The 12,622-nt window shown below is 35.0% G+C and overlaps 1 protein-coding gene across 2 annotated transcripts in view; it reads left to right on the top strand.

The window, feature by feature from the left end:
* NME7 (NME/NM23 family member 7) overlaps nt 1-12,622 on the top strand; it is a 196,312-nt gene that overhangs the window by 158,571 nt on the left and 25,119 nt on the right. For both annotated transcript variants that reach the window (XM_069480205.1, XM_069480204.1), the window contains exon 11: nt 8,039-8,146. In XM_069480205.1, the coding sequence (XP_069336306.1) occupies nt 8,039-8,146 (108 nt within the window). The remainder of the gene's footprint in view (nt 1-8,038; nt 8,147-12,622) is intronic.

Here is a 12,622-nt window from a genome sequence, read left to right as displayed (position 1 = left end):
GGAATGTAGTTTTTAGATTTCTAACCTCCATCTAGAAGGAAGATAGAGTGAAGGGTTGAGAGAGCCACTCTGTACGGTCCATCACACCTGACTTATGTTGCTTATTGTAAACATTTGTAAGACACATGAACTTCTTCCTAAAGAGAGAAGAATTTCTGAGCCAGAATGTTCAGGGGAATAGTATGTGTTTTTGTGCTTGAGGTAGGAAAGAGCTTGGTGCCTTTAAAAGCTGGAAGAGGTTGATGTGACTAGATCATTTCAGGTGAGGTTGGAGAACTAAGCAGGAGCCAGGTCGTGCTGAGAATTTTGAATTTTCTTTCAAGAAGGAAAGCATCAGTGGGTCCTAGGCAGGAAAGTGATATGATTCAACTTAATGTTTTATAAAGCTCACTCTGGCTGTTTTGTGGAGAATATGTTTATTAGGAGTAGTGGAATCTAGAAGACCAGATAGACCAGCAAGAGCAAAATTTAAAAATCCAAATTCCAGGCAAGAGAATATGATGGCAGGGCAGGATATAGAAATAGACTGCATTTTAGCAGTTGTATTGATGGGACTTGGCAATGAATTGGGTGTCAGAGGTGCCAAGAATGAGTCCCAGCTATTTCATTATTTTATTCCTTTGGGGAAGTTTCTGAGTCTTGAATTGTAGGTTTGTTTAGTATAGTAGAGGAATATTGGGTAGTAAATATTTTATCAGGATGGGGTAGATTGTGTGGAGTAATTCTTTTTGGGGGAGATATTAAGAATGCCTCTCAAGTTTCTCAGTAGTGATGTGAGTACATCTCAAAGGTTAACTCTGTTTTAATGTAGTATTTAGAAAAAATAGAAAAGAAATAGGAAAATATTTACCAAAAAGTAATGTCATTTCCCTCTATGCTAATGTTTATGTTCTCAGATTTTACTTTTAAAATAAAATGTCTTTGTAGTTTTTACTAAAATATAAAGTAATTTTTATAAAAGCAAATAAAGAAATTTGCCCAACTCTATCAAGAGAAGGAGAACCAGGAGGTCATAATTTTACATTTTAAAATAACACTTGTGTCAAATAAGACTTCATTTTCATTTCAGCCAGTGCCTATTATTGGCTGAAATAGCAAACAGCTCCATGAGAGGCAGTGGTTACTATGTCATGTGATCTATTGACACCTAACGGAAAAGATACTATTGAATTGTCTAAATGTCTCACCTGAAATAACATTTAATTATGACCTTCTTCAGGTTCTATAAATTTACATCACGGCTAATTTTTACATAATGAAAAGTGAGATGTGAACCCTGTCAGAGTTCACAAGTCTGAGGTTTTGACAATTCCTCAAATACAAACAATTCATATAGTCTTCAGCACTAATAAGTGTATATACCGCGAACTCTCAGACAGCTCCTTCAATGAGACCAGTAAATGAGTAGTTGAGTTTAATATTGCAGATACTCTTTCTAAATCCTATGCATAAGTTCTAGAAGGATCCTTAGACTTAGCAGAAAGTAGCTTTTGGATCTCTTCCATGGTTTCCTTTTGTACTCTTAATTCCTTCCCCATGTTTCATTATCTTGTTTTAGTTGTGAATTAGTTTGATATTGCTTATCTCCTAGGAATATAAAACTGCAACTGCCTTAGTGCAAAGTTGCAAGCTAATGGGAAAAGCTATTCTAGTGTCAGATTGGGTAAGATATTTTTCAAGCACCAGAGAAGTTAAAGAGAGAATTTAGCATATACTGCTTAACACTGTAAGACTTGTTATACAAGAGCACCAGTAATGATCAGAAGTGTGAATATTTGCTGTTTTAAGATGGTTGTTGCATTGGCCTTGATTCACATGTTTGTGGTGATGCTGGTGTAAACAAACCTACTGTGCTGCCAGTTGTATCAACGTATAGCACATACATTTATGTACAATACATAATACTTGATAATGGTAATAACTATTACTGCTTTGTGTATTTACTATACTTTTTATCAGTATTTTAGAGTGTATTCCTTCTACTTATAAAAAAAAAATTTAACGGTAAAGGAGCCTCTGGTAGTTCCTTCAGGAGGTATCCAGAAGAAGGCATTTTACCATAGATGACAGCTCCACGTGTTATTGTCCCTGAAGACCTTCCAGTGACACAAGATGTGGAAATGGAAGACAGTGATATTGATGATCCTGATCCTGTGTAGGCCTAGGCTAATGTGTGGGGTTTTTTTGTTTTTTTTTTTTGGAGACAAGGTCTTGCTATATCACCTAGGCTGGTCTCAAACTCCTGGGCTTGAGTGATCCTCCCACCTCAGCCTCCAAAGTAGCTGGGATTACAGGCATGAGCCACCATGTCCAGCTGTGTCTTAGTTTTTAAGAAAGAAGTTTAAAAAGTAAAAAAAAAAATTAAAAAATAGAAAAAAAACTTATAAAAACAAAATAAAGAAAATCTTTTAAACAGATGTAGAATGTGTTTGTTTTAAGCTGTGTTATTACAGAAGAGTCAGAAAGTTAAAAAAAAATTTAAAGCTTATAAAGTAAAAAAGTTACAATAAGCTAATTTATTACTGAAAGAAAAATTTTAAAAATAAATCTAGTGTAGCGCAAGTGTCCAATGTTTATATAAAAAGTCTACAGTAGTGTGCAGTAATGCCCTAGGCCCTCACATTGACTCACCACTCACTCACTGACTTACCCAGAGCAATTTCCAGTCCTGCAAGCTCCATTCCTGGTAAATGCCCTCTACAGGTGGACCATTGTTTATCTTTTATACCATATTTTTACTGTATCTTTTCACTGTTTAGACATGTTTAGATATACAAATAATTACCATGTGTTACAATTGCCTACTGTATTCAGTACAAAAACGTGTTATACAGGATTGTAGCCTAGGAACAAATCATATAGCCTAGGTGTAGGTTTGGGTAAATGTACTCTGTGATGTTCGTACAATGAGGAAATCACCTAAGACTCATTTCTTCAAACATATCTCTGCTGTTCAGTGACATGTGACTGAATATGAATATATTCTATAGTTAATTACAAAATTCTCTTTCTTCAAACTTCTATAATTGGTAAATTTTACAAATATCTTTCCAATTTGTTTCTTAAATGGAAGGTCATTTTCATTCTTGCATATCTCTTCTGTATTGTGGAAAACTGAAACAGAATGGCTTTTTGTGGAAGCAATTTATTCTTTGTCCAGACATATTTTATCAATCTGATAGACCTATTATTTAATAAACAATGCCATTTTTATAACTCACACAGCCATATAATAATTAAATAAATGTTTTCTTCTTTGTTTTCGATATTTTGCCAATCACTATTCTATTTGGTGCATTTTTCAATGTCTTAGATTTAGAGGTCATTCTATAAGCCAGAATTCTTCCTCCCGCTGCAAGATTATCTGAGCAGAATGTTAAGTGCTTCTGATGAGCTGTAACATAACCAAGAATTTGACTTGATGGTGCTGAGCAGGCAATGTTGTAGTGGGGGATGAAAATGCCCAGAATTTGGTGAAGTTTAAAAGACTGCTAAGTACAAATAAATATTGCTCTTTAGAGAGTGTCATTTTCTTAGCATTACCTATCATTTATAAATACTGCAATACTTTTTAAGAATTATTTATGGTATTAGATGAAATTGTCTGTTGGCACTTCGTATTGCTTTTATGTATCTGATAATCATTTCTGCTCCTTTAAGGGAAGGAGACTGCATTGTATTAACGTTTTCACTGCAGAATACAAGAACATGAATCTGTTAGAAAAAATTAGGGAAAATCTATCAGGAAATAGAGGGAGAAGATGATCTATGAAGGATTCTGCTGTTAATATTTCACTTTTACTTTTTAGGGTTTTTTTTTAGTATTTTAGTACTTTTAGTATTTTAGGTTTTTTTACTTTTATAAATATATATATTTTTTAGTCATCAAAACTAAAATAAATTTATCAACACCTTTTCTGAAAGGATCCAAAATAAAAGCCTAAATTTTAAGAGCAGCTATGAACAAAATACTTTTTGGTGTATATCTTTATGCTTCATCATTATCATTTACCTAAATAAAACATTTTATACCAGTAAAAACTAATATTTTGTGAGATTTTTTAATTTATAGATCATTATTATTTAATCTAAATTTCTTATTGATTGTTTAAACTTTTACCTTTATTCTAAAAGTATGATTAAAACTCTTGAGAGATGTTATATATTTATTAAGAGATACTTGAACATTTGGTTAGATTATCTTTGATACTTATCAAAATATACATTTTTGTCTCTTTAAGAATTGTATCATCTTAATTTCCTTTTAATTCTTAGGTTATATTAATAAAACTAATGGCCATAATCTGTTGAATGTTTACCATGTGCCAGGCATTGTTTGTTCAAATACTTTTATCTGAATTTACTCCTTTAGTTCTCACAAGAACACTGTAAATTAGGTTCTATTTTTTGTTTGTTTGTTTCAGAATATTACAGGGATACAAACATTTTGATTACCTGTCTTGCTTTTGTGCAGTTTGAGTCAAAGTTATAAGTGTGTGCATCACTAAGGTAGTGTGTATTGTACTTATTAGGTATAAATTTACCCGTTCCCTCCTCACCCTCCCACCAACTTGGTTTCCATTGAATTTTAGTACCATATGTGCACATAGGTGTTGATCGATTACTTCCAACTTAATAGTAAGTATATATGGTATTTGTTTTTCCATTCTTGCAATGCTCTGCTTAGAAGAATGGTCTCCAGTTCGATCCAGGTTGTTACAAAAGGTATTAGTTCACCTTTTCTATGGCTGCATAGTATTTCATAGAATACATATACCACATATTTTTATCCCTATTTTACAAATGAGAACATCAAAGCAGGCACAGAGAGGTTAAATAACATGGCATAGTCACATGACTAGGAAGTGGAAGAAGCAAAATTCAAATCCAGTGAGCCTTCCTCCACAGCCCCTGCTCTTTTTACTACTTTATCTTGGCTTACTCTAAACAGAAGTTTTGTTATTTTATGTCAATCAACAAATATTTAGGAAACATTTACTGCCTGTTTGCTAATAAGATACAGAATATCAAGGAAGTTTTATATTGCATTAAGGGGTTGAGAATTAAATGGGACCTTACTAAAATAGGCTCACAAAAAAAAGCCTATATAAATTGCAAGTCAGAAGGCCCATATTAGAAGCATAGATTCCTATAGGAACATTGAAGAAGGAAAGATTTCTCTGATTGGGAGTAATTCAGTTGGTTTCATAAAGGAAGCAATGTTTTCATTGAGACTTATGAAAGGTGTGAGTGAGGCTGAGTTAGGCAAGAACGGGGAAGACCAGGAATGCCACACTAAGGAGTTTAGGCATTTGGCTGTAAGCAATTATGAGCATTCAAAGATTTTCAAGCAAGGAAGTAACATTGTGTTTTAGGTACAAAATGGCAGCAGCAGGAAAAATGAATTAAAGATAGTTTTGGAGGTTTGGGGAAATAGAGAATGTCAGTACGATGAGGTTTCATCAAGATGGCAGATGACCATATGGTGCCGGTCATCTCTTTGCATCTCAAATCCTTACAAGAAATTTACAGGAGATATGTTTTACTTTGTGTTGTTATATTTTAAAGAGTAAATTTCCAACAATGCTGGAAAACAAGAAAGAGTACCTACCATTAACAGACCGTAAACTTTGAAAGACACAAAGCAGACAGATAGCAGATAAGATGGGACTGTTGAGGAAAATCACACTCTAAGACATGCAGGACAGGAGGATTGCTTGAGATGAGGAGTTTGGGGCAGCAATAAGCTATGATCACACCCCTGCACTCCAGCCTGGGGGACAGAGCGAAACCTCATCTCTAAACAAAAACAAAAACCAACAAAAAAATGTAGGAGAGGACTGCTTCAGAAGGAGGACGGGCTCTGGCTGGGGTGCACATCAGACATAGAGATGCAAGGCTGAGGAGGGGTCTGGGGCCGTGAGCAGGATCATTATTTGGGAGGCTGCATGAAGAACAGCAGAGTAAATCAGCCCCTTCTCCTTTGTCTGTTTATTTTGAGCAGAAGGCAGTTGATACTTTTAGCCACAGCCTAAGGCAGTGAATATGAGGCTTTAGCTAGAGACAAAGTGGTGGGAAGGTAGCTAATGACACCCAGGAAAAATGCAGAGCACCCCCTTCTGAAAGACATGCAACCAGCATGTAGCAGCATGTCCCTGGTACTTATGAAAAGCAAACAGAGAATTTGAAAAAGAAAGATAAAGAGCCAGAAATTACCAACCATTTGAAGTTTACTGATGCCATAAAGAAGACACCAAACTCAACAAACAGAGCCCAAACCTAAAGAAAACAAATCATTAGAGCTAACAAAATAAAAGACTTTAAAATAAGAGAGTCAATTTCCTCAGAAAGACCTAAGAGAATATTGGATCCATAAAAAAAGTGTACATAATTCTTGAGTCTTTTAAAATACTCAGTAAATTAATAGAATGATACAGTGGACCTAGTTTAAAAGCAAATTAGTGAGTAGAAAAGAGAAAGAACCAGAAATCTCAACATCTTGCTCATAGAAATAGTTGAAGGCAAGAAGAGATAAAATGGAGAATAGAAAATAATAAAAGAAATAGTAGAAGCTTTCTGAAGATGTGTATCTTCAGATTGAATTGGACCATTGAGTGTGGAGCGGAATGACTGATAAGTGACCAATGCCTAGTTGAAGAAATAATGCAAAACCTTTCAGAAAGAAAAAAAAAAATTAGTTACCAAAAAGGAATGGTAATCAGATTGCAATAGTCTGAAGTGCCATATTTGTCATATATGATACATATATCACATATGTGTGTGTACGTGTATATGTAGTGCTGCTGTAGAGCGCCACTCAGGTCCCCCTCTGCTCTTTAGAACTGAAATGTTTATTTTCCAGATGCTGGAGTGTTGTCGACTAATGGTAATCTAGTAAATCCCTCTCCAGGAATTGCCCTCTGCTAAAGAAAGTCACCTTGCCAAGGTGTCCCCTTCCCTGGAGCAGCCCACATACAGGAACCTCAGTTTGGGGGATAAAGGCCTGACCCCTTTGCCTCAATTCAGGACAACTCTGAAGGGTCATTGCAGCTCCAGAGCTTTCTGTAGGATTGTCTGAGGCCACTGTTACTGTGTAACAGGGCAACTTCTTCTGCCACATCTTTTTTTCCTTATAAGTATTGATCCTGAGGCCACACCCCAGTAAACTTCTTGCAAGCAAATCTCCATCTGAGTTGGTTTCCCAGGGAATGCAACCTGTGACAATATTCTTTTCAAACACCCATGGGACACTCAATAAAATTGGCTATGTATTAGGATACAAAGTTCCTTCAAAGAAAGACCAAAGAGACCACATTTTCTGACCCCAGAATTAGATACTAACAATAACCTAACCAATCACCAACCTCCCCCAAATTTATATTCATGCACACGTTGAACCACTCTAGATTTGAAGTGCTGTGCATGTAGCAGGCACTTACATTAAAGTAAGATTTTAATGAATTTGGTGCAAGTAAAATAAAAGTTAAGAGACAATAGATTCTTATAAACAGTTTACTCAAATGGAGTCATTTCAAAGTGTTCATCATTAAATTCAGGGTTATTGGTGACCATTTTTCCCCCCAAAGATAAGCTAATATTAAGTTTATAGTACCTAGTACTATACAACTGTAACATTTTAAAAAATGTTTTGAAATAATACCATCAAACTGGTTCATTTTAAATCAAGTTGTTAAGATCTCTACTGTTTTTATAAAACACAAGTCTTTCACAGTAATGAACTGGGTTAATATTTTATGTAATTCCCATGATAAAAAGAAATTATTGTTTTCTCTCTGACATAGCTTACAGTGGACTTTATATTGGCCACATAAGGCCACAGTAAAAGCTTTATGAATGAACTGAAAATTTTTAATGTTCAAATTTTAAACATTAATCTTGTTTTCAGGAAAAATCAATACGCTCAATATATAACATATATTTCATAAATAAAATAATTCAAGTGTTTTACATAGTTGGTGTTTTTCTTATTAACATCATGTGACTAACTTTAATCTATATGTGAATGTGTATTTAATAGGAAATTGCCCGGCATTTACGCCCTGGAACCCTCAGAGCAATCTTTGGTAAAACTAAGATCCAGAATGCTGTTCACTGTACTGACCTGCCAGAGGACGGCCTGTTAGAGGTAAGAGAAAGAAGAGTAAACATCCTATTCATATTTCAAGCTCATAAATCATCTCAGTTCTTATGTGTAAGAAAACTTTTCGTATTTTTGGATTACACTGTTACTTGGCCATCAGATGACTTCAGACTGCATCTTTAAAAGTATAGAATGCTGTATATAACTGGGTAATCTTCAAAGAATTAAGATATTTTATCTGATTGGCACATATTATTGTAAAAAGTTAAAAAACTACAATATTGATTAAATTATGTGAAATTTGTTATTAAATCAGTTGACAACACCATTACCATAAGTTGCTAGTCATGAAAATATGCCAACGAAGTTAAGAAGTCCAACACATAGTGTGATAGAATTAAAAGTAATAGCTATCATTTATTGGGAATTTTTGTGAACCAGGTTCTACCATGAAAAATGCTTTGTGTAAATTATTTCTCTTAATTGTCACAGCAACTCTAAGAGGCTGGTATTATTATGTCTGTTATTTCAGGAATATGAAATTGAGAGTCAGAGAGGTTAAATAACATCCCCAAATCAAGCAACCAAAGCCATGTTTTGACCTCACATTCATTAACACAAAATAAGAGACAATGAAATAATTCTAAGAAAATATAAGTGAAAATTGGTCTAGTTTGGGTTTAGGAAAGTCATTTCTATGCCAAAATCAAAGAAAGAAACTTTAAAGAAAAGATTGACATTTTTAACTTTTTATAGTTTTAAAAAATTTTGTCAAACTAAATGAAATTAAAAAACAAATGCTAAATTTAAGTGTTATAAATGACAGCATATTTACTTATTATTTATGTTTTATGTAATCAAATCTATTAGTCTTTTTTTTTAAATTTGTATCTCTAAAGTCATATATAGAAAAGTCTTCCCCAGACATTTTGTTTTCATTTTCTCACATTGAAATGTTCAGTCAAGTTGGAATTTATTTGACATATGGTATGAGGTGTGAATCTAGCCAGCCGTCACAACATTGTTTATTAAATCCTTCCGTCCCTTCATGTTCTTTCTCATTTACTGCATGCATCTATATACCTGTGCCTCTTTCTGAACTTTCAATTTTATTCCATTGGTCTGTGCCAGCAAAATGCTCTTTTTATTATTGTAGTTTATTTATACTTTACAAATGCTTTCTTGGTTAGTCTCTTAAATTTATTCCTCCAAATGAATTTCACGTGAGTTTTACCAAGTTCTTTACTTCACCCTCAGAAAATGCAAATGGGACTTTGATTGACATTACAATATGTTTATAAATTACGTGGGGATGATATGTCTCTAAATTGTGAATCCCTCCAGCTTCCTATATGGTGTGTCTTTCTTTTTATGCAAGCAGGAGGGTCATTTTTTTTTCATATGGTTCTTGGACATAGTCTATTAAATTTATTCCATCAGTGCAGCGGTCCCCAACCTTTTTGGCACCAAGGACCGGTTTCATGAAAGACAGTTTTTCCAGGGACCAAGGGTTGGGGGAGGTGGTGCGGAGGTCAGGTGGTGATATGCAGCCCATTTCCTAACAGGCCACGGACCGGTACTGGGCCACAGCCCCGGGGTTGGGGACCTCAGCGAGGAGAATGACTTTGTTAGCTCCATTAAGATTTTTTGCTATAATCCAAGATTATAGCAAAAGATGTTAATCTACTGAAATATTATCTAAAATGTGCATTTAGTATGAAATTTAGACATATTCATGAAATGTAAAAATGTAAGAAGCTTTATTTTTTAATTACCAAAAGGATTAAATGTTTAAGTTTTCACCTGTTTTATAAATATTCCCTTCAACTTCTGATAGACCTATACACTAGGTTTTACTCAGTGAAATGAAAATATTATTAACTGTGAAATTTATACCCATTAAAAAATATTATCCAAAGTGTACTGTGATTTTTCTCATATAATTTCAAATAGATTATTAATGCCCACAACTTACAAAGCCATTTACTAAAGGGTTAAAATCTTTCTGAGCTAACTGCCTTGGAGATTTCATTGCAAGTTAGTGACTATGTGGTTTAGAGAATTAATCAAAAACCAGAATTTGAAACTTCAGCAGCCTCCTCGATTATGGCTGATGATTCTTACTTGATGTGATCTTGGATAAATCACTTTTTCTTTCCGTGACTCACTTCTCTTGTCAGTAACATGGAATAAACAATATTGATATAGCTGAGCATGCTCTCTCAGTTAGGGAGTAACTATCTGCAGATTGTTGCTTGGCTTTTAATGATAAAGTATTGTGAAAACACTTAAAAGGCCAAAAGAGTTATCTGTTCATAGGTCTTCAAAGTAAAAATAAGAGTGACACAAAGACTAGCTCTCTGATCAAGGAAGCACCCTCAGAATAATGTCTTCTCCTCTCTACTTCATTGTTAGTCCTCATCTCACCCATGTCACTGATGGTACTTCTCAGAGTAAGTTTTACTTTCTCTTCACTTTCTTCACCTTTCCCCAGGCTTCCTTGAAAAAAACAAAACAAAACAAAACTAACTACTTCTCTGCCTTTCACTTTACTTCTATATCTGTATTCTCTTCCCAGAACCCTCTTGTTCTGACTTTGTCCTGCAGGAACAACCAAAACTTTGCATGTACTGAAAATGAAATTCTCAAAGTTGCTGACTGAGTATATGGTAGAAAATTCACGTATGTTTGAATCTTAATTCTGTACACCAAAATGATAGCTCAGTCGTTCATTCAGATATTTATATTTTTTAAACATTAATAACCTGCACTGGAGCCATGGCAGTAAACAGGATGCATTTGGCCCCTGTCCTCATGAAGACTACCTTCCAGGAGATAGTAATTATAGTAATTGTTTTATAGAATGATGAAAATATAGATCTTTTCTCTGTTGTTCCTTTCCAAATGTTGTATAACTTGGTTAAATCACTTTTGTGATTATAAAATAACATTTTAGGAAGCATATAAAATATTTGATTGTATATATAAGTAGTTCAAAACAAATCTGAATTTGGATATATAATTACTTCTATATGGATTTTTGTTCTGGTACACTCTGGGAGGAAAAATAGTGAATCAAGGATTAACCAGAAATAGACATAGGTTTAGAATGACTAAGATGATTTCTTGGCCATGGTTAACACAAGCCTCTGCACATACTGCTACTCATAATTCATCTTTAGTTTTAATTTCTATCTTGAAGGAAGAAGAGTTTTGATTTTTACTAGTACATTGTCAAAGAGGAAACAACTTGTACAAAGGCAAGATTAAACAGCTTTCTCTTAAATAGTTCAGTAAGACTGGAGCTTTGACCAGGATGTGGGGAATGGCAAGAGATAAGGCTGGAAAAGTCAGCAGGGGCGTTGTAAGTCATCTGAACTTTATCCAGAGGGCATTAGGGATGCAAATAAATGTTTTACACAGGTGAGTAGCACAGTCATGTTCGTGTTATAGAGATCACTGTGGCTGCAGCAGAGACAACAGGTCAAAGGGGCCTGTGGGAGGGCAGGGGGTGGAGTCAGGAGGGAGAGAGACCAGGTAGAAGACTATTAAGGTAATTCAGGAGAAAATTCTGATTGCCTGAGTGGATATGGCAGAAGAGATAGCCAGCAGCAGTGAGCTTCAAAACACATTTAGCAGGGAAGAACCAACAGCCTCAGAAACCAATTGTATGTGCAGGATAACCTATGGGGATGAATCAAGGTTAACTCCTGTCTCTGTGATACCAAAATCTAAAATTTCTGAAGACCAGAGTTTTTAAAATAAGTTTGATGGCAAAGCCTAACCTCATCTTACATCAGACCGTGTATCATTTTTATTTAACCCATTTAGCGTGACTAGTCACACTATTGCAGGAATATTAATGTATTAGATTTATGGGTAACTTCCCAGACTCCCCGGAGTATTATATATGGTATGTATTGTATTATATATGGTATGTATATGTATATGGTATGGTATGTATATGTATGGTATTACTATTGTAAATTCCAAAACATCTGGCAACAGTAGGTTTTTGTTGTTGTTGTTTTGAGACAATGTCCTGCTATGTGGCCTGGGCTAGTCTCAAACTCCTGGGCTCAAGTGGCTCTCACCTCAGCCTCCCAAGTAGCTGGGACCACAAGTGCACCACACAACATCAGGTTTACCAGGAGTTTTAAATAAGGGATAGTAGAGAAGGTTTGAAATAGCTATGGAGAAAGTGCTGATCACAGAATGGAGATTTATGGGTGGTACTCATGAGCCAGTTGATTTGGGAGATTACATGTGTCATGGTTTTATTATTTTTCTGAAGAACAGTTGGATTGGCCCAGTGGTGAAGTTTTTACAGGTGGGTGCAATGAGGTAAGATAATGGAGGATGTCAGCAAGAGTGGTTGAAGGTATAAACAAGGAAAGATGTGATGGCAGCAGGTGCCTGAAGAAAGGGAGAAAGTAAACGGGCCAGAGAGCTGAATGCCCTTCTAAGGTACAGACAGAGGGCTCGGGGATAACTGAGGGAGAGAGCTGTGGTCAGGGTAGA

Source organism: Eulemur rufifrons, chromosome 8, assembly GCF_041146395.1.
Source record: "Eulemur rufifrons isolate Redbay chromosome 8, OSU_ERuf_1, whole genome shotgun sequence".
In the NCBI taxonomy this organism is placed as follows: domain Eukaryota; kingdom Metazoa; phylum Chordata; class Mammalia; order Primates; family Lemuridae; genus Eulemur; species Eulemur rufifrons.
The sequence above is the reverse complement of the archived record's forward strand: the minus strand, read 5'-3'. Positions and strand labels throughout refer to the sequence as shown.